The sequence below is a fragment of the Procambarus clarkii genome, chromosome 88, assembly GCF_040958095.1.
Source record: "Procambarus clarkii isolate CNS0578487 chromosome 88, FALCON_Pclarkii_2.0, whole genome shotgun sequence".
Taxonomy (NCBI): domain Eukaryota; kingdom Metazoa; phylum Arthropoda; class Malacostraca; order Decapoda; family Cambaridae; genus Procambarus; species Procambarus clarkii.
The window spans coordinates 11,220,086-11,242,281 of NC_091237.1; the positions used below are offsets into that span (position 1 = coordinate 11,220,086).

At 45.0% G+C, this 22,196-nt stretch overlaps 1 protein-coding gene across 3 annotated transcripts in view; it reads left to right on the forward strand.

Annotated features, from left to right (window-relative positions):
• Positions 1 to 22,196, forward strand: part of LOC123745890 (A disintegrin and metalloproteinase with thrombospondin motifs adt-2-like) — a 135,455-nt gene that overhangs the window by 109,035 nt on the left and 4,224 nt on the right. For all 3 annotated transcript variants that reach the window (XM_069317500.1, XM_069317498.1, XM_069317499.1), the window contains 2 exons: positions 2,622 to 2,904; positions 19,666 to 19,953. In XM_069317500.1, coding sequence (XP_069173601.1) covers positions 2,622 to 2,904; positions 19,666 to 19,953 — 571 coding nt within the window. The remainder of the gene's footprint in view (positions 1 to 2,621; positions 2,905 to 19,665; positions 19,954 to 22,196) is intronic.

Genomic DNA, 22,196 nt, shown 5'->3' on the forward strand with positions numbered 1-22,196 from the left:
AGTACACAACCGACCGGAGAGATGAGAGGCGCTGTTTGATAGGATGACCAACTCCAGATTCACGAAGCACTTACGCAAGTACTTACGAACGTGTACATCTTTCCTCAATCTTTGATAGCTTTGGTTACATTTATTAAACAGTTTACAAGCATGAAAACTTCCCAATCAACTGTTGTTTTTGTTCTAAACAGCCTCCTGGTGCTTCGGAGCTCATTAAATGTTTAATAATTGTAAACAAAGCCGCCAAAGATGGAGAAAAGATGTACATGTTCGTAAGTATTTGCGTAACTGCTTCATGAATCTGGCCCCAGGTGGCAAGAACAGTTAATGACAAGAAAAAGTTGTTTTAATGGATCCAAAGTGAACAAGATACGCAAGAAGACAAGAGCATGATGGGAATATATCACAATATTAATTAAGGAGATAACAACAGAGCCAGATAGGGAGACAAATTTTAGAAAATTATTTAAGAAAGCCGGATGCCCTTTCGGGATGCAAGAGAGGCAGCGGAGAGACGGGTGAACGATTAAATGGTAAAGACATACACGGAAGAATGTTAAACGACGAAGAGGAGATAAGAAGTAGGCGGAGAGAAGACTTTAGGGTGTAATGAGTGGAAGTGATACAAGAGGTAGCTGTGTGACATGATTGACGGCGTGTGTGAGGAGGGCAAAATATATCTATGGTAGAGATGAACACGTCAGGGAAGAAGATGACGTGTGGGAACACTGCAGGTGTCCATGAGGTATATTCAAGCATTATTAAATGTAATAGAGACAAATCAATGGAGTTAATATGGAAAATTTGGCAGGCGGCGAGGACGGAAGAGCGGTGATGTCCGCGACCATTGGAAAAACTCCAGATTTTGCCACTTAAAAATTACGAGAATGTTTAGTGAGTGTAAGAGAGAGAGAGAAGTTTACTAAATGTAATGGGCAAAGTGTATGGCAGGATTGTGTCGTAATTGTGCAGAAATTGACTACTGATGAACAAGGTGGTTACCGTAGTAGAAGAGGGAGTGTGTAGAACAAATATTTACATACAGCTTGTAAACACACGCCACAATGATCATAAGGGTTACCTGCCATCTTTAAACTTGGACAAAGATATGACTAAGTTAATAGATAAGGACTTTGGAGAATGATGAGCATGTATGGGGCTGGTCGAGAGCTGCTAAATTAGCAGTGAATGCGTGAGCTATCAAATGAACAAATCCACAAGGGCCGTGACGAGGATTCAAACTTGCGTCCGGGAGCATCCCAGACACTGCCTTAATCGACTGAGCTACGACAGCTATCGTAGCTATCGACAGCTATGTGCGTGAGCTATCATTGTACATCAGGACTGAGTAGTATCTCCCTGGCTGAGGTCACAAGAGGGGGTCACGAGGGAAGGTCATGACGGGAGGTCAAGGTAAGAACGTTAACAAATAAAAAATAGTGTAAACATAGTTATATATAAGCTGTTGATACGGTTTTCGACTCACCTTGAGCTAGGCTAGGCCTTTTATTCCCTATGGGTAGTGTCCCTGAGGTGTACTGCTAGGAATATACTAGGTTAGTAGTGGGTATCCATCAGTCTCAGAAGACTGTGGACTTACGCTCTGGTTGTCGGTCTGGAGTGGCCTCTCCAGGGCGCAAAAGCCAGGGTAGGGAGATACGGGGGAGCTAAGTTAGGTTAGCCTGGTGTTAAAGGCCTAGGGGAGATCCCCAACGGAATACAGGAACACCAACATTGTGTATTATTATTACAAATATATTTACTGAAGGAAAGATAGAAACAAGATAAATGATCTTGTATCAGTGGGCTTCCACACTTCACTCTGGGGACTTAAGTTAGTGTGTTGTGACACTGAAATAGTGAACCTATGGACCATAATCCATATAAGACATTCGTGAAATAAAATCATTGTATCCCCTTCAGATCACGGGGATTTCTTTCATTATTTCTCGTGAAATAAATTAAGACACGTCATCATATCAGGACACAATGTAACTGAATTTCCACAGAAAATGGTGGTATCACCATGCACAAAATAATGAGGTACGTAAACTGGACTCTTTCTATATTTAGTATTCAATGTTGCTGAAAATGACTGTTACCCTGCATTTATAAGGTATGTAATTAATAGCTGAGCTGTAATATCTGGGCTGTGAGAAAAGCTCCATCGCCAGGTATTCCCAGTCACAGGTTCCGCCATCTTGGTCCTGTCTGGCCGTCAACACCCGCTGACGCTCGCCCCAAAATGTCAAATGTTTAACTAGTTTTGAAACCTCTCTGAATATTTACTTTAATAATACTCTTTTTGTAGAAAATATAATAGTAAATTTTTCATTTAACAAACTTTTTTTATGTATATCCTACAGGTTACAAATACGCGATAAATATATTGAGGTACTACTTGGCTGGGCGGAGGAACAATGGCGACCTTCGGTCTGCCAGCACTCTGTTGATCCCCAGTACATAAAAATAAAGCATAAACATTTACATATTCCTAACATAGGCCTGATACGAGTAACTTTATTATGTCAAATTGTATGTAGTTAGTACAGTTTTTCCCTCTTCCAAGATTTTGTCCCCATTTCTGAGGTCATTCACTCCTCTCTCTTCACCTCCGGCAGGACTTCTCGAGCGAGGGGACGCCTCTGAGGAACACCATCTACGCAGAATACGAGAAGTCTCGCTCGCTTGACTTGGAGCCCATTATCGAGAGGGACTTTCCCAGAGAGTCACGCCCCATGTCCTCCCGCGGGTGGCACTCCTGGGGGCGTCGCCGAAGGCACGCGACGCCTTCGTCGTCCTCCTGGCGACGACGAAGGGACGTAAGTCCTTCCTCCCACCCGATCTCGAGCACCATCAGCGACCAGCTCCTCCTCACCCTCGTCGACCAGATCAACCACACTTGTGAGTGTCAAGTGTTTTACAGAGTTTATACTGAGCTCGGAGGACTTCCGAGTAGCCCCCAGTACATATATATTTGTTTAATCAATGATAAGTAAATCGGGCATCAGTGCCCGGTACCCTTTGGAGGGTCAGACTGATGACGCAACACAATTTCATGCTCTAACATGACATTGATGAGTATATCAAGTTATTATTATTATTATTATCTACCACAGACGTGGCCACACATTAACAATGCTAACCAGCATATATACATTTTCTTCTGTCCTCCATGGACAGGGTGAGAGATTTGTTAAACATATAGTATAGGGATTTATTAAACAATCAGCCACAAAAGGTGATTACAATGTTTATAAAATGCTAATATAACCTACATACAGAAATACATAAATACACAAATTTACGTCTGACCTACATAAACAGTGTCTTTTTACATAATGTCATTAATGTGCGTTTACAAAGGTAAAATACATTTCTAACCAGCTTCCACATATAGAGTTTACACACACACACACACACACACACACATATGTGTGTGTGTGTGTTGATTGATGTTGGATGGATGTTGATTGACGGTTGAGAGGCGGGACCAAAGAGCCAGAGCTCAACCCCCGCAAACACAACTAGGTGAGTACACACACACACACACACACACACACACACACACACACACACACACACACACACACACACACATTTATGTCTCTCCTACTATGACGGGTAAAGTAGCTGCTATATGAACTATTGTGTTATTAAGCACCCTAATCACTGAAGGTGATTAGGGTTCTTTTACAAACTCAGGTTATATAGTTACATCACAAACACTGTATAACATAACTGATTCATTACATAGTCAATCTTGGGTACAAGTCCAATATATCATCAAGTGTTCCAGCATTCATGTAGTATTTACAGAGTTCAGCATACCTCAGCCCAGGAACGAGAAAGTCAGTATTCTGGCCACTATAACATCACATTGCCGGGTTCTTGTTCTATTAGTCCCATATGTGAATGTCTCCTCACGATATCTATCATGATATTTAATGCTACAACTTTCAGGTCTTTGTGAATTTGTTAGGTCTGTGAGATCTTCATTAGATATTTAAGTATTCTCTTTGTCACTGCTAATGAAACACCCATATCAATTTCTACTACTGGTTTTCTGCAGGCTGTCTTTGCAAGCATATCAACAGTGTCATGCCTGGAGATGCCAACATGTGATGGTATCCATAAGAATTTCATTTCAAATCTGTTTTCTTTAGCAGCTAAAACATTCATTCGAATATCACTATTTTCTGGGTGTCACTATTATGAGCGTTCAATGCCAGGAGTGCACTCTGCGAGTCACAGTATATAAGTCCACTACCTTTGTCTTTTAAAAATTCAGTGGCAAGGTATTTGCCTGCAAGTTCGGTTTGAGTTGTACTTGCCCAGTCATTGACGCGCTTCATTGCTGTATGTACGAGAGAAGGTTGTTCAAATATGTTACATGCACATCCGGTACATCGTCCACCTTCTTCTACAGAGCCGTCGGTATAGCACTGATACACATTGTTACCCATACTCTGAGTACTTTCAGTGTTGCTTTTCAGTGTTAACTGTTTTAATAATGTAGAGTGCACACTATCTTTCTTGGGCGCATTTACAAAATCAACTGATAGATCCCAGTTATACCATGGAGCAATTGGTTGATTAATCATTAATTGAGTTGAGTACATATTTAATATTTTGATGGAGTTGGCTACCTTGTAGAACCAAAATACATAATCAGATTTCGTTCTTCTTCTATAGACCTCAGGTGAGTTTAGCATATTAGAAATTTGAGCTTGAAACTTCATGTGTTGCCGAGATCTACGTAATGCCTATACGCCGAAAACTGCGCTAATAGAAAAAATTCTCACTTATGGTAGACAATTTTAACTTTTTTTTTTTTTTTTTTGAGATATATACAAGAGTTGTTACATTCTTGTACAGCCACTAGTACGCGTAGCGTTTCGGGCAAGTCCTTAATCCTATGGTCCCTGGAATACGATCCCCTGCCGCGAAGAATCGTTTTTTCATCCAAGTACACATTTTACTGTTGCGTTAAACAGAGGCTACAGTTAAGGAATTGCGCCCAGTAAATCCTCCCCGGCCAGGATACGAACCCATGACAGCGCTCGCGGAACGCCAGGCGAGTGTCTTACCACTACACCACGGAGACAGAGTTCTCCTCACGGAGGAGAACTCTGTTCTCATATTCACTATTCTCGTGGACTTTGGAGCCCCAAGGATGAGACGCATAGCTTCATTTTGCAAGGTTTCAAGTGATTTTTAGCTCTTTGTATACAGTGTGAGATGTAGAGCATTGTAGTCAATCACAGAGCGTATATATGATACATAAAACAGTCTAGCAAGTCTCACGTTAATTCCATGATTAGGCTGCTCATCGCTCTTACGGTCAGTATTACCTACGGCAGTATGGTGATCATTATCATCACCACCACCAACTCATCATCACCAACTCATCACCGTCACTCACCTCATGCTACGTAAGTCTTAACCTGGACACTGCCCGAGTGAAAGCCACTTTCTTGCGGCCTTTCTCCCACCTCTGCAAGAACCACTTTCCCTGCCTGGAGTGAAGGTCGTCCAGGCTACGGCCCCTCCCTGGAAGACAGTACTGGAATCCTTCTTCAAGGACTTTCACTGTTCCTCGGCAGGTGGCCTGCTGGGGGCGTCTGAGAGAGGGAGTGAGAGACAGAGGGGGGAGTGAAAGAGAGAGAGAGAGGGGGGAGTGAGAGAGAGAGAGAGAGGGGGAGTGAGAGAGAGAGAGAGGGGGGAGTGAGAGATAGAGGGGGGGAGTGAGAGATAGAGGGGGGGGAGTGAGAGATAGAGGGGGGGAGTAAGAGATAGAGGGGGGAGTGAGAGATAGAGGGAGGGAGTGAGAGATAGTGGGGGGAGTGAGAGATAGAGGGGGGGGGTGAGAGATAGAGGGGGGAGTGAGATAAAGTGCATAAAGAAGGATAGGGAATGATACATGGGGACGGAGAGTTGGGAAGGGGAATGGGAGTAATGAGACGGAGGATATGTAGGGAGTGGAACTGAGAGCGAAAGAGAAATGTGGCTGCCCATTATGTGACTGTGAACCCCAGTTACATCAGGCGCTGTCCCGATTCCATGTCAGGACTGACTGACAGGTGCACAGGTACAGACCGTACCTGTCAGTCAGGCACGGTCAGTACTCGGCACGTGGCCTCGTGGGAGATACGTGACCTTACGGGGGAAGACATACCATCGTGGGAGACACATGACTGTGCGGAAGTACTATGGCTTTTAGGGCCCGCAGTAGAGGCAAAGATTGAATTGAAATGCGTCAGACTGCGAGAATGTGCTTACTGTTTGATTACTAGTTGATGACTGGTTGATCACGAGTTGATTGCTGGTTTAGTACTAGTTAAATACCTCTTGATTACTGGTTGAGTCATATTTAATTACTGCTAGTGATTGCTATTTGTTTACTCGTTGATTGCTAATTGATTAATGGTAGATTACTATTTGATTGTTGGTAGATTACTAGTTGATTGTTGGTAGATTACTAGTTGATTGTTGGTAGATTACTAATTGATTATTAGTTATTGCGAATTCAATACTGAATGATTGCCAGTTCATTACTGTTTTACTGATCGTTAATTACTAGTTCATTACTGGATGATTAGTGGTTGATTACTATGTAATTACAGGTGGATTACTGTGTGGTTGCTAGTAGATTACTAGTTAATTACTAGTTAATTACTAGTTATGTGTTGATTACTAGTAAATTAGTTGGTTATTAGTTGATTAAGGACTCATTACTGAATTATTACTCAAATAAAATCAAATAAAATCAAATGTTTATTCAGGTAAAAGTACATACATACAAGATGAGTTACAAACATAATGTTGGATTTCAGGATGGAGCTAGAAACCAGCAGTTATACAAGTTGGTCAACAAACAGTATTGTTTGTAAATAACAAGACATGGGTTGACATTTAGGGGTAAGGTAGGTTACAGGGAGTTTATTAGGTAGTACTTAGTTTTTCTCTTGAACTGGTTGAGAGAGGTACAGCTTTTGAAGTGATTAGGAAGGTCATTCCACATTCTGGGTCCTTTAATTTACAGAGCATTTCTAGTTTGATTAAGGCGCACTCTTGGAATATCAAATAGGTATTTGTTTCTGGAGTGGTGCTCATGGGTTCTCTTACAACATTCTACGAAGCATTTAAGGTCAGGATTTGCATTATAATTAAGAGTTTTAAATGTATATCGAGTACATTTGAGAGTATATGCAGTGACTTGATATCTAACATATTCAAAGATTTAAGTGTGCCGAGTGCTGTCTGGGGCCAGAGTTTGATGTTGTTCTAATAGCAGATTTGTGTTCAATAATTAGAGGACATATATGATTTTGGGTAGTAGAACCACAAGCACAAATACCATAGTTGAGATAAAGATAGATGAGAGAGTAATAAAGCGTTACCAGGGCAGGGCAAAGTACATAATATCTGATCTTAGAAAGAATGCCAACAGTTTTAGAAACTTTTTTTATAATTTGAATGTGGCCTGGAAGTTCAGCTTGTTATCGATGAGAACACCAAGGAATTTATCATCTACTTTGTTACTAATTTGGATATTGTTTATTCTTAGATTAATTTGATCTGAGGATTTATTACCAAACAAAATATAGAAGGTTTTGTCAATGTTAAGAGTGAGTTTGTTAGCAGTTAGCCAAAGATGGACTTTATTTAGTTCAGTGTTCACTGTATCATTCAGAGTAAGAGGGTCAGGACTGGATAAAATGAAAGTTGTGTCATCAGCAAATAAAATTGAGTTGAGAGGCATTTGGAAGGTCATGAGAAAGGTCATTTGGAAGGTAGATGAGAAAGAGGAGTGGGTCAAGTATGCTACCCTGTGGAACACCAATGTTGATGAGTACGGTGGGAGAAATGGAATCATTCACAGAAACATACTGGAGCCTGTCAGTAAGGTAAGACTGAAGGTATTGGAGGGAGTGACCTCTGACTCCATAATGCTGTAATTTAAGAAGAAGGTTTTGGTGGTTGACAGTCTCAAAATCCTTATGTAGGTCAACAAATAACTCAAAACAGGGAACTTATTTTTATCAAGAGCTGCATGTATCAATTTAATCATACTATTCAGTGCATCGTTATGCCTTTTTAGGTCTGAAGCCATATTGGCAACAGTTAAGTATATTGGGTTTAGCTAGAAAAGAGTAAAGCTGCTTGTAGTTTAGCTTTTCAGATATTTTTGACAAGTTTAGCAGAATTTATATAGGTATGAAATTTTTGACATCAGTGAGATCACATTTATGGACTGGGGTTACTCTCGTTTTTTTTTTTTAGAATATCCAGAAAGGTTTAGAGTTCAAGTGATTTGTTGTAGAGCAATGCAACGGCTGGAGCTAGAAATCTGGAGGCTTTTTTGTAAATTAGAGTTGGTATCTCAGCAAGGGCACTTGACTTTGTTTTAAGAAAAAGGATTATCTCATTAGCATCAGTGAAATTAGCTGGAGTTAGGTACAGTACAGAGAGACTGGATAGTCTCCTGTAAGTTAGTCCTTAACATTAATTAGGGAGGATGGAATATAATTTACTAGGGGTGTCCCAATGGATGAGAAGAAACTATTGAATTTAATAGCAGTGTCAGAAGCTGAAAGCACACCATCGTCATTGGACAGGAGTATTGGTCTTTTATTCAAAATCTTTTTTTGCTCCTAATATTTGGAAAATAGTTCTCCATGTTTTCTTAATGTTGCCCTTAATTTGGTCAAATTTATTTTCATTGTATTTTATTTTGGCTCTTTAAATTATTTTAGACAGCATTAATGGGTATCTAATTGAAAATTCTTTGGAGATGACCCTTAACCTATACTTATTCTTATGGTCATGTTTTGTATTAATAGATTTAAGTATACCCTTAGTAAACCATGGATTGTTTAACCTTTTAGTTGTGACTTGTTTCGTTAGCATTGGACAGTGGGTGTTATAGAGGCTCAGAGTTTTCTGAAGAATTGTTTCCACTGCTAGGTTGATGTTCACTATGTTACCTAATTCAGTCTCCCAGTTGATATTAGCAGCAGCAGCAATAAAGTTGCTTATACAAGTTTCATTGTGCAGCCTAAAGCTTATCTTCATTGAATCTAGAGGTGGTATATTAATGTTGGTTAGAAGAAATGTCGAGTTGTGGTCTGTGGTTACCCCAACTGGTTAGGCCCAGCAATGTGGTTAGGCAACAGCAGGGTGCTGTGTCGGGGGCGACGCCACAGCAGTGCTGTGTCGGTGGCAGCCCCACAGCAGTGTTTTGTGTCGGTGGCAGCCCCACAGCAGAGTGCTGTGTCGGTGGCAGCCCCACAGCAGTGTTTTGTGTCGGTGGCAGCCCCACAGCAGAGTGCGGTGGAGGTGGTCCTATCAATGATTATCCCTGAAGTCGAGAGGTTATGTTAGTCCAGATGTGGGAGTAGAGGCAGTCGTATCAGTGATTCTAGTAGGTCTAGTGATTAAGGGTATGAGGAAGCAGGAATTCATACAGTTGAGTAAACTAGCAGCTTGAGAGTTATCAGGCTTTCAGAGGTCAATATTAAAATCTCCCGAAATTATTAGTTGGTTTTTGTTAAGTCTGCTAGTATTAGATTTCTAAGATTAGAGTTGAATTCAGACACATCAGTGTTTGGAATTCTGTAGACTGCTCCCACAGTCAGGACAGCCTCGCCACCCTTGACTCTGAGACGGACAAAGATATACTCCCCCACAGGAGTCTCTAGTTCTAATTACTTTTAGGCATGTTAGTTCTAGGTGGTAGTAAAGAGCAGCACCGCCACCTCTCTGTATTGGTCGACAGTTGTGAATTGCTGAGAAATTTAGTATGTTAAAGAGTTGTGTAGTATCCTCTTTTGACCACGTTTCAGTAAGTATAACAAAAGAGAATTTGTTGTCAACAGTTTAAATCAAGGCACTAATATCATCAAAGTGTTTACTTAGAGATCTTACATTCAAGTTAATTACAGAGACATTGTGATTATGTGTTAATACATTGTTTACATCTTGTGCTGTATAATACCTGCAATTTTGATCATTAAAGTGATGATTGTCATATATGCTAGATAAGAGGTTTAGTTCTGGGTCTATACTAGGTTGCATAAGAAGGTTGTTTGATGGTAAAAAAAGCAAAGGTATAATTTATGATGCAATGTAAAGAGTAAACAAATAACAAAAAATAAGTTCCTAAGAATAATGAAAATTTGGAGCAATTACATAAAAGTTCTAGATATAAAAATGCCTATTGCATGAAATGCAAATAAAATAGGAACAAGTGAAAATGAAAAAAAGTAATTTGACAAGTAAAACAAATAGATGACAAGTAAAAAAGTATTCAATAAAGAATGACTTATGTTTGGAACACAAAACTTAGTAAAATTACTAAAATTACACTAGAAAAAATGAGGTAGATTACTTTGAGGTACAATCAGGTACACTGAAAGTAATAGTTTACACTAGAGGACACAAGCAAAGCCAGGTACAATGGAGTAAGGGAGAGTGGAGAGGCTAGGCAACCTAGGTAACAATGAACCACAGCTTACCTAGCCTGCACTTGGTAATAAGGGGGTTAAGATGAGCCACAACTGATAGTTAGTCAGGTCAGACAAACCACACTGGGTGAGGTTAATTTATTGAGGTTATCCTCATTTGAAATTCTAAACATTTTACCAGTAGGTGTTTTCCTCACTTTTATCATGCCATCTTTAACAACTTAGCCCCCCTCCCCGCTCAGCTCGTTGTTGCCGTGAGGGGGGCTTAGTGGGCGGCTGCCGGAGTGTGATGCTCCTTGGGACAGTCCTCTGTCCTTTTCTAGCCTTGTGCTCCTGCTGCCGTCCTCTCCAATTCTGCTGGGCACCTTTTCCTTTTCCTTCTGTTTCGTTTTTCTCCCCCCTCTTCTCCTATCTGCTTGCCGTTTCTTGCTGACCTTTTGCTTGTTCTGGTTCTTCCCTTGGACTTCTTCTATTTTGACGCCCGGGTGCTTGAGGAGGCATACTCTTGCACCCGTACAACTGTAGTACCCGACGTCGAGAGCAAGGGAGAACCTTTCATTGTCAATCCCCCTTTCGTCACTGAACCCGATCTCGACGGACTGTCGGTTTCTTAAGGTGGCGTTTGTGGGGCGTATACTCACGACGCACCCCTAGGAGGCCCCGGCAAGATCGGCGATAGCTTCTTGTTGGGTGTCCTGCCTCTAATTGTGGCTCCCTGGTGGGTGTGGGGGCACATTCGTGAATGAATCTTCCTTTTCGTAATGATGATGACCCCTGTTTCGGCTGTTTCTGCTTTACCTTCTCAGGCTCGTGGGGTGGGCGACCACACCCCCGAGTCGGTCCGTGTTGGAAGACCGGGCTCTATAGCCTCCGCTGCATTGGGCCCTGACCTTGCTCCTCCTCTGGCCTCTCTGACTCCTTCCCCTGGCTCCCCTCCCTCCTCTGTGGTTGGGTCGAGCCCCAAGCCCCCAGTGGTGACTACCTCGTCCCCTGGCGCGGCTCCATCTCTAGTTGTAACTACTGCGCCTTTTAACCTCTCTCTCTCTGGGGGTTCTCACCGCCGTCCTCGTCACGGCCACCCTCGCTCGATTCTTTCCAGTTCTGCTACCTATCAAGCCTTGTTTGGTCTCGCTTCGTGGGCCAAATATTTTGATCTCCTCCCTCTTGATTCTGCGCCTCCTGACGATTTCTCCCTCCATCGACATCTCATTGATTTCGTGGATGCCTCCATTACTTTCAACCCCACTCGTCTCGGTACACGTGTCGTTGCTGCTCCTTTTCAGGATGCTGCTTCCCGCTTGGCTGCCTTATCCTGCCTTGGCGAGACCCCTGTTCGGGTCTCGAAGAACGCTCAGTTGAATGCCAGTGTTCGCACTATTCTGCTCCCGCCCCATGTTGCGACCGGTGTTCGGGACCTGCGCGACTGCCACGACGATATTCGACATATCCTTGCTGCCCAGGGAAATTCTATTCTCCTGGTGGACACGTTTACTAGTCCCCCTCGTGGTAGTCGCCGTCAACCCCTCCGGGTTGTGAAGATTACCTTTGATGGTAGGACCCTTCCACCCTCTGTCATTCTTGCTGGTGCCAAGTGCTCTGTCCAGGAGTACATTCCTTCTCCTCGGCTCTGTAACAAGTGCTGGAGGTTTGGGCATGGTGCCCTCCGCTGCTCCGGGACTGTCTCTCTCTGTCCTTTGTGTGGTGGTGAAGGTCACTCTAAGTCGGAGTGAACTTCTCCCCAGGCTCGTTGCCTCAACTGCGGTGAGGCCCATCCTACTTTCTCCCGTGCGTGTGTCCATTACAAGCTTGAGGCAGCCGTCCTCAACTTGAAGCACCGGGAGTGTTTATCTTTTCCTGAGGCGAAACGCCAGGTTCGCCGGCTCCCGCCTTATGCTAATATCTCTTATGCTCGTGTGTTGCGCTCTTCCTCTCCTCGTCCTTCCCACCTTCCTCAGACTCACAACCGTTTCCGAGCCTTGGACCCTGATACGCCCACTGCCCCCTCCTCTGTTCCTTTGGGTTCTCTCCCGAAGGATCCACCTCTTGGTCCTCTGTCTGGGGTTCCCCTTCTTTCTACCCGGTCTGTCGTGTCTCCTGTGTCTTCCTCGTCTCCCTCCGTTCCTCCTTCCCATCCTTCCCCTCCGTCTTTTGACGCTCCCCGCCGCCTGTCGATGTGGGCTGATGTCCATGACTCTCCAAACGGCCGTCATGTGTGCTCTCGTTCAGCTTCTCCTGTTGAGACGCTAGAATCCGTTGCCCAGTACGTAGTTGCTGGGACACCTGTCTCTTTAAGTCAGAAGCGTAAGCCTGGCTCCTCTCCTTCCTCCTCCCCGGCGGGTAAGAAGGTTTCGCTTTCTTCCTCGGCCCCTACTTCTGCCTCTCTCGCTCCTTCCCCTCCCATTTCGGTGGTTGCGCCCCCTGTTCCTGCTATGGAGGTTTCTTTAGCCCCCACTTCCCTCTCGGTTGCTGCCCTTGCTGAGGTGCGCTCCCCTCTTTCTACCCCCCTCTTCCTGCTGCTGTCCTTGACTGCTCCTCTCCGTTGTCTCCTCTTCCTCCTCCTCTGGACCCCGCCCGCCCACCTCTGATCTGTTCTCCCGTTTCCTTCCCTCCATCTTTGCTCAGTTTACCCATGCCCCCTAACCCTGACTTTGCTGACCCTGATCCCGACCCTGATATTCTTTAACGTGCTCTGTTGCTCTTTTGCCTTTGTTTCTTCCTTGTTCTCTGTTTTTGTCCTTTCTCTTCTCGTCGTTGTCCATTCTTCAATGGAACGTTCGAGGTTATTACGCCAATTTCCTCGAACTCCAACTTCTGATTTCGCGGTTTTCGCCCCTTTGTGTCTGTCTCCAGGAGCCGATGCTTGGTGCTCGTCCTGGTCGTTTTCGTGGCTATTCCTTTCTCTCCCCCCCCCCCCCCAGCCGTTGCTGGGGCTTCTAATTCTTCTGCTATCTTGATTCGTGCTGATGTTCCCTTTGTTCCTTTACTTTTTCCTTCGCCTCTCCATTGTTCTGCTGCTCGTATCTTTGTGGGGAAATGGTACACAGTTTGTTCGATTTATCTCCCCCCGAGTGTCCCGCTTTCTCTTCCTGATTTGAAACACCTCCTAGACTCCTTGCCGGAGCCTGTGCTCCTGCTGGGTGACTTCAATTGTCGTCATTCTCTTTGGGGTGACGTTCTGACGAATACCCGGGGTCGCCTTCTTGAGCCGTTTCTCCTCTCTTCTTCCCTGTCTCTTCTGAATTCTGGTGAGCCCACTCATTTGGATTCTCGGACTCGCACCCTTTCTTGTCTTGATCTTTCTCTCTGCTCTTCTTCTCTTTACTTAAATTTCACGTGGCAGGTTCTTGATGACCTCCATGGAAGTGATCATTTCCCTATCCTTGTTTCCTTTTTCTCTTTTCGCCCTTCCCTCTCTTTCCCTAGGTGGCAGTTTGCTAAGGCGGACTGGACCCTATTTACCCTCAGTGCTGCTCTCTCTGACCTCTCCCTTCTGCCTCTCTCTCGCGCTCTCCTCCTTTTTCACGACACTGTCTTCAACACTGCCCTCCGCTCTATCCCTCGCTCTTCCTCTCGGAGTCCACGGAAGTGCGTTCCCTGGTGGAATGCGGACTGTGCTCGGGCTGTCCGCTCTAAGCGTGAAGCCTGGAAGAGGCACCGCCGTAGGCAGACGACCGATTCTTTTCTTTTCTTTCGGAAAGCGAGTGCGGTGGTCCGTAGGGCAATCCGTACGGCTAAACGTGAATGTTGGGCATCTTATGTCTCAACAATTACGTCCGAAACTCCTCTGGCCCAGATCTGGAAGCGTATCCGCAAGATAGCGGGTAAGTTCGTTCCCGATGTTTCACTGGTCCTTCACCTCCATGATACTCTTGTGGCGGACCCGTTGCAGGTCGCTTCCGTACTGGGTTCCCACATTTCTTCTGTTAGCTCTGGTCTTCATCGTCCCCAATCTTTCCTTCTTCGTAAACCTGTTCTTGAGTCTCGTCCTTTAGATTTCTGCACTCGTTTTCAGCTTCCCTATAATGATCCCTTCTCTCTCTCTGAACTTCGTTCTGCCCTGGCCCTCTGCGGTTCTACGGCGGCGGGCTCCGATGGTATTCATTATGAGATGCTTCGCCATCTCCCTCCGTGCACGTCTCAGTATTTACTGAGTCTGTATAATCGGATCTGGGAGTCGTCGTCAATCCCTGAGGACTGGCTCGATGCCGTTGTCCTCCCTGTTCGCAAACCGGGGTCTCTGGGTACTTCCCCTAAGGACTTTCGCCCTATTGCTCTCACAAGTTGTGTCTGCAAACTCTTTGAACGTATGGTTAACGTTCGTCTGATGTGGTTCCTGGAACACCATCACCTCCTCTCCCCTTCTCAATTTGGTTTCCGCAAGTGCCGCAGCACGACAGATGTCCTGGTGAACTTGGAGGTCTGTATTTGTACTGCTTTTGCTGCAAAGACCTCCGTTGTTGCCGTCCTTTTTGACCTGGAAAAGGCTTACGACACCACTTGGCGATATCATATTCTATCTCAACTTCATTCTTTTGGCCTTCGTGGTCATCTCCCTCTCTTTCTCCGCAGCTTCCTCTCTCGTCGTTCTTTTCGGGTGCGCCTTGGTACCGCTCTCTCTGCCTCTTTTCAGCAATACGAAGGTGTGCCCCAGGGTAGTGTTCTGAGCACTACTCTTTTTCTGGTTGCCCTCAATGGTCTTCTTTCCTCTCTTCCTTCTGGTGTCTTCGCCGCTCTCTATGTCGATGATCTTGCCCTTTGCTGTCAGGGTGATGATTCACCTCTCCTTCAGCGCCTGCTTCAACTTGCAATTGATGCCGTGTCGTCTTGGGCCACCGATCATGGCTTCAAGTTCTCTACTTCTAAGACTTGTGCCATGACTTTTACGCGGAAACGGGTCGTTCTTCGTCCCTCTTTGTCACTTTATGGTCATCCCCTTGAATACAAAGATTCCGCGAAGCTTTTGGGGTTATTCCTTGGCACTCGTTTGTCTTGGTCTCCCCATATCTCTTACCTCCGTGTTGAGTGCTCTAAGGCCTTACCCTCCTTCGGGTCTTGTCCCATACTTCTTGGGGGGCAGATAGGTGCACTCTCCTTGCTTTACATTCCTCTCTCGTCCTGTCTAAGCTCGATTATGGTTGCCCTGCTTACTCGTCTGCTTCTCCTCCTACTCTTCGCCGTCTTGATACTTTGCACCATACTGGGTTGCGCCTCAGTTCTGGTGCCTTTCGTTCGACTCCCGTCCTTAGCTTGTATGTTGACACCGGCTTCCTGTCTCTCCAGGACCGCCGTGATCGCTACTGTCTTCGCTATCTTGCGCGGTCCTTACAACATCCTTCCTCTCGCCTCTGTCGTGCTTTAACTTTTACCCCTCCTGCGGTTCCTGTTCCTCTTCACCACCTCCCTCTTTCTGTCCGGTTATCTCGCCTCCAGGATTCTCTTTCCGTTCGTATTTCTAATGTTTCTCCTTGTGTTGTTCCTTCTTTGCCCCCATGGAGAGTCCCTCTTCCGCGGTTTTGTACTTCCTTGACCCGTATCACTAAAGCTTTTACCCCTCCTACGGTTCTAAAACGCCTTTTCCTTGAGCACTTTTCTTCTCACTCCCGCTCCGTTTCTGTCTTCACCGATCGGTCTAAGTCTGCGGACGGTGTTGGCTACTCTGTTGTTTTTCCTGATCGCACTTATATGTGTCGCTTACCTCCGGAGACTAGCATCTTTACAGCGGAACTTTATGCTATTCTCTATGCTCTTCATCTCCTGCTTTCTCGTTGTCAGTCTTCCTTTGTAGTTGTTGTTGACTCTCATAGTGCCCTCATGGCTCTCGGGTCCTTTAATCCGGTTCATCCAGTAGTTGTCGAGATCCGGCATTGGCTGTTTCTTGTTCACAGTAAATTTAAGTCGGTTGAGTTTTGTTGGGTTCCCAGCCATTTTGGTGTGTCTTTAAATGAGCGTGTGGATGCTGCCGCCAAGGAAGCTGTCCACTCTTGTCCCATCTCTCGTAAAGGTATTCCGTATTCCAACTTTTACCCGGTTATCCATTCCTCCGTCCTTTCCCGTTGGCAGGCTTCTTGGTCGTCTGTTACTGGTAACAAACTACGTACTCTTAAATGTTGTTTCCTCGTGGCCGTCCTCCTACCACCGTAACCGGTGATGGGAAACAGCTCTGGCGAGATTGTGTATTGGCCATACTCGCTTAACCCATGGTCACTTGATGGAGCGCCGCCCTGCTCCTTATTGTCTTAGTTGCATTGTCCCTCTTATGGTCGTGCATGTCCTTCTTGAATGTCCTGACTTCCAGGACGAGCGTGTGTCTTACTTTCCGACCGCCCCTCGCAGTCACTTGTCCCTCAATAGAATTCTTGGTGACTCTGATACTTTTGATATCGTTCGCCTTATGCGTTTTTGTTGTCGTATTGGCATCTTTGATGATATTTAGCGCCCTTTGATTATTCTGCGCATTTGATGGTGCTACATAGCCTTCCCGGTTTGGTGCCTTCTTTTGATAATTACTTACTTACTTTAACAACTTAGCACTGATGGATCATACCCTGGTTTTGTTTCCAGATTTGTCGCAGACGGTAGAGGAGATCCTGCCTTTTCCTGGTCAGGAACTCCTTGATGTAAATCCCCTTTTTAGAGGGTACTGCTGCCTGGACAATATCAGATTTTAGGGACTGGGTAGCTTGTTTGAGGCGAATTTTTCTTTGGTTTAGTACTGCTGGAGTCTTTTTTGCCTACTTTGAAGGTAGCAATTATGTTTTTTTTTTCCAGGGATATTCCTGCGCGGGCCCTAAGCCTCTGGCTGGCCCGCGGTTATCTTGAGAGGATTTCGGGGCTTAGCGTCCCCGGGGCCCGGTCCTCGACCAGGCCTTCTTTTTGTTACACACCCCCAGGAAGCAGCCCGTAGCAGCTGTCTAACTCCCAGGTACCTATTCTCTGCTATATGAACAGGGAGCATCAGGGTAAAAGAAACTCTGCCCATTTCTTTCCGCCTCCACCGGGGATCGAACCCGGAACCTCAGGACTACGAATCCCCAGCGCTGTCTACTCAGCTGTCAGGCCCCTTATCATGACAGGGCTTATCTCATCGAAACTTTTAAAACACTGTACCGAATAAGTTGGAGGAGATTAAAAAGGTCAAATATAACACTCGCACACACAAGGGGGCAACACTATAAGGTCAACAAGCCACAATGTAGCACAGAAAACAAGAGAGGGGCGCTTTGTCACCCATAGGGTTATAAACCCATGGAACCGCCTACCCGCCGGAGCCGTAAATGTCATTTCATTGCTGTAATTCAAAATTCAGTTGGAGAAATTCGTCACAAAAATGGATGAGGGGTGGGTAGGATAGGATCTTTGACAAGCCGGCGGCTTTTTGTCCCCGTCGAGGCCACTTGACATATGGTGGCTCTCGGGTAAATTTAGGAAAATTTCTAGTTGATTAATGTAAATTTCTAGTTGATTAATGTAAATTTCTAGTTGATTAATGTAAATTTCTAGTTGATTAATGTAAATTTCTAGTTGATTAATGTAAATTTCTAGTTGATTACTGGCTGTTTAGTATTTGATTATTAGTTGATTACTGGTTAATTACTACTTGATTGCTAGTTGATTGCTGGCTAATCACTAGTTGCTTAGTCGTTGAGTACCAGTAGATTACCGGTTGATTAATGTGAGGTGCTGTTGGCTGCAGGTTGACTGCTAATTGAATACTGGTTCACTATTGGTTGATTAATATTGATTAATAGTTGATTACTGATTGATTACTAGTTGACTACTAATTTATTTCTAGCTAATTACTTGTTGACAACTAGTTAATTACTGATTATTAGTTAATAACTAATTGACCACTGGTCGACTTCTAGATGATTACTAGTTGAGCAGGACGGCAGAGCAACGGTCTATCTTCATGCAGGTCGGCGTTCAATCCCCGACAGTTCAAGTGGTTGGGCACCATTCGTTACTTCTGCGAAGAGTCGTCCTAAATCCTTATCCTCATCCCTTTCAGTATTATATAGACATAATGACTTGGCTCTTTTTCCATGATAATTAGCTTCTAGATAATTACCGGTTGATAACTCGTTGATTACTGTTTGGTTATTAGTGGATAACTACTTAATTACTAGACGATTGTTTCGCGTTAAATAACCCGATACTAAAACATTGTTCAGAGCTGTCAAGCTTAACATTGTGCTTGAAAAATATTGTTTTCAACATCTATTGAAAGTTTCCTTTTGTTAATGTTTTATAAGTATATTTGAGGGATCACATACGAGTATGTTGACCAGACCACACACTAGAAGGTAAAAGGACGACGACGTTTCGGTCCGTCCTGGACCATTCTCAAGTCGACCATTCACAATCGACTTGAGAATGGTCCAGGACGGACCGAAACGTCGTCGTCCCTTCACCTTCTAGTGTGTGGTCTGGTCAACATACTTCAGCCCCGTTATTGTGACTCGTCGCCTGCATATAAGAGTATTATTGCAAGTTGCTTCCCATTTTTGGTTAGGTTAGGTTAGGTTAGGTTAGGTTAGGTTATTGTGGACACTGACATCAGTTGCATGTCCTTGGAGTCTCAAGTTTGATCATAGACTTGATATGTGAGAACACACTTGACCCATTGTGTCCCTTCTTGTCCCCATTGTGTCCCTTCTTGACCCATTGTGTCCCTTCTTGACCCATTGTGTCCCTTCTTGTCCCCATTGTGTCCCTTCTTGTCCCCATTGTGTCCCTTCTTGACCCATTGTGGACACTTTCACCGTGGGTGTATTCACCTAGTTGTGTTTGCGAGGGCTGAGCTCGGCTCTTTCGGCCCGCCTCTCAACTGTCAATCAACCAAGTGTTACTAACTGCTAACTAATTTTTTCCACTGCACACACACACAAAAAAAACCATGAAGCAGCCTGCAACAGCTGTCTAACTCTCAGAAACTCTGCTTATTTTGTCTCTGCCATCACCGGGGATCGAACCCAGACCCTGGGATTACGAGTACAGAGCGCTGTCCACTCAGCTATCAGGCCCCCTGTGTGTGTGTGTGTGTGTGTGTGTGTGTGTGTGTGTGTGTGTGTGTGTGTGTGTGTGTGTGTGTGTGTGTGTGTGTGTGTCACCCCTGTGTGACCCTAACTGTGACCCCAAGTGTCACCCCTGTATGACGTGAGTTTGGCCCCGAAAGTTACATACTTCTCTCCCGCAGTGTCGACAAGGTTGAGAGGCGGAGAGCAGGCGCACACTCGCTCCTCGATAGATTTCAAGAACCCGTTGTTTGTGGACGAAGTTCCTTCTGCTTCTGACGGTGTTGGTGGTGCTGTGAGGAAGCACCTCACCGTCACGCTCAAGGCAAACTCCTTCACACTGACCCCTCTCAACCCACCCTCCTCCAACACCAGCGACGCCGCCTCCTTCGACCAGGAGGTGGTGGTGGGCGCCCGCGAGTACCGGTGGCTGGTCTCCGTGTCTCCCTGCTCGGTCACCTGTGGCACCGGTAAGTTATACCGGGGTTCGTAAGATGGGATGTTGATGTAACTGACTGTCTGTGCGATCACAGCTGCTTCTCTCTCAACCACCTCTTTCTTGGGAGCATTTCATGCGACCATTTGGCACTGACTGAAAGTGAACTCCCTTAAAGTGACACACTCGTCTGTGTGTGTCCAGATTCCACCTGTTTTCTCGTTGTTTTTCTCTGCAACAATCAGTCTTTCTCCACTTTGTTCATGATTCTTTCCTGTGGATCTGTTTGCCTGTTTAGCTGCCAGTTTTAGTCTCATGGGAAAATCTCTGGATCTTCCCATTTTTATATTTGTGTTTCGTGAGGCGTAGTTCAGTGGCTCCTGTCTTCCTCCTTTCCTGTATATATTTACCACATTTACTACTTTCCAAATGTGAGGAAGTTCCCTCATTTCTATTGAGAAGTTGAAGACTATAGCAAGGGGCACACACAGTGCTGTAGCTGCCTCTTTTAGGATCCCTGGTGACATCTTGTCAGGATCTGTGGCTTTCATCACATCCAGCTCCTCTAATTGTTTGTTTACTTCCTCTGGTGTTACTTCCACTTCAGTCTTCCTTCTGGTAGCACCTGTACCATGAGAAGTTGTAGATCTACAGACAGTTCTGGTTCAACCTTTAAATCTTCCTGGAAGCTTTTATTGAGCTCTTCGAACACTTCCTTCTCCTTCGTTGTGTAGCCTCCTCCTCTTTTGCCTGATTATGTGGTTCATTTGCTGATATCATCATCCTAGGGAAGCCGGTGGCTGAGCGGGCAGAACACTGGACGCGTGATCCTGTGGTCCCGGGTTCGATCCCGGGCGCCGGCGTTAAACAATGGGTAGTTTCTTTCACCCTGATGCTCCTGTTACCTAGCATTAAATAGGTACTTGGGAGTTAGTCAGCTGTCACGGGCTGGTTTTTGGGGGTGGAGGCCTGATCGAGGACCGGGCCGCGGGAACACTAAAAAAAAAGCCCAGAAATCATCTCAAGATAACCTCAAGATGTAGTTTAGGCTGATCCTTGGCCTTGGCTGCTATATCATTCTCATGCTGTTTCTTTGCTCCTTTGTAAATCTTTGTGTATTCATTCTTTTCTCTTGTATATATGTTCTCCACTGTTCTGTGTTCCCTGTATTTTTTCCAAGCTCTTCTACTTCTCCTTTTTTGCCTCTAAACAGTCTATTGAACCATGGGTAAAATTTTCTATTGGCTCCCTTATCCCTTAGGAACGGCATAAACCATTGAGCTTCCTTGTACTGCCTTGTGTTGTTTTCTCTCTTAATTTCATATCCCATAGTATTGTACTCACCTAGTTGTGCTTGCGGGGGTTGAGCTCTGGCTCTTTGGTCCTGCCTCTCAACCGTCAATCAACAGGTGTACAGGTCCCTGAGCCTATTGTGCTCTATCATATCTACACTTGAAACTGTGTATGGAGTCAGCCTCCACCACATTGCTTCCTAATGCATTCCATTTGTCAACCACTCTGACACTAAAAAAAGTTCTTTCTAATATCTCTGTGGCTCATTTGGGCACTCAGTTTCCACCTGTGTCCCCAAGTGTGTGTGCCCCTTGTGTTAAACAGCCTGTCTTTATCAACCCTGTCGATTCCCTTGAGAATCTTGAATGTGGTGATCATGTCCCCCCTAACTCTTCTGTCTTCCAACGAAGTGAGGTTCAATTCCCGTAGTCTCTCCTCGTAGCTCATACCTCTCAGCTCGGGTACTAGTCTGGTGGCAAACCTTTGAACCTTTTCCAGTTTAGTCTTATGCTTGACTAGATATGGACTCCATGCTGGAGCCGCATACTCCAGGATTGGTCTGACATATGTGGTATATGATGTTCTGAAAGATTCCTTACACAAGTTTCTAAAGGCCGTTCTTATGTTAGCCAACCTGGCATATGCTGCTGATGTTATCCTCTTGATATGAGCTTCAGGGGACAGGTCTGGCGTGATATCAACCCCCAGGTCTTTCTCTCTCTCTCTGACTCTTGAAGTATTTCATCTCCCAAGTGATACCTTGTATCTGGTCTCCTGCTTCCTACCCCTATCTTCATTACATTACATTTGCTTGGGTTAAACTCTAGCAGCCATTTGTTCGACCATTCCTGCAGCTTGTCCAGGTCTTCGTGAAGCCTCAAGCTGTCCTCCTCTGTCTTAACCCTTCTCATAATTTTGGCGTCGTCAGCAAACATTGAGAGGAATGAGTCTATACCCTCTGGGAGATCATTTACGTATATCAGA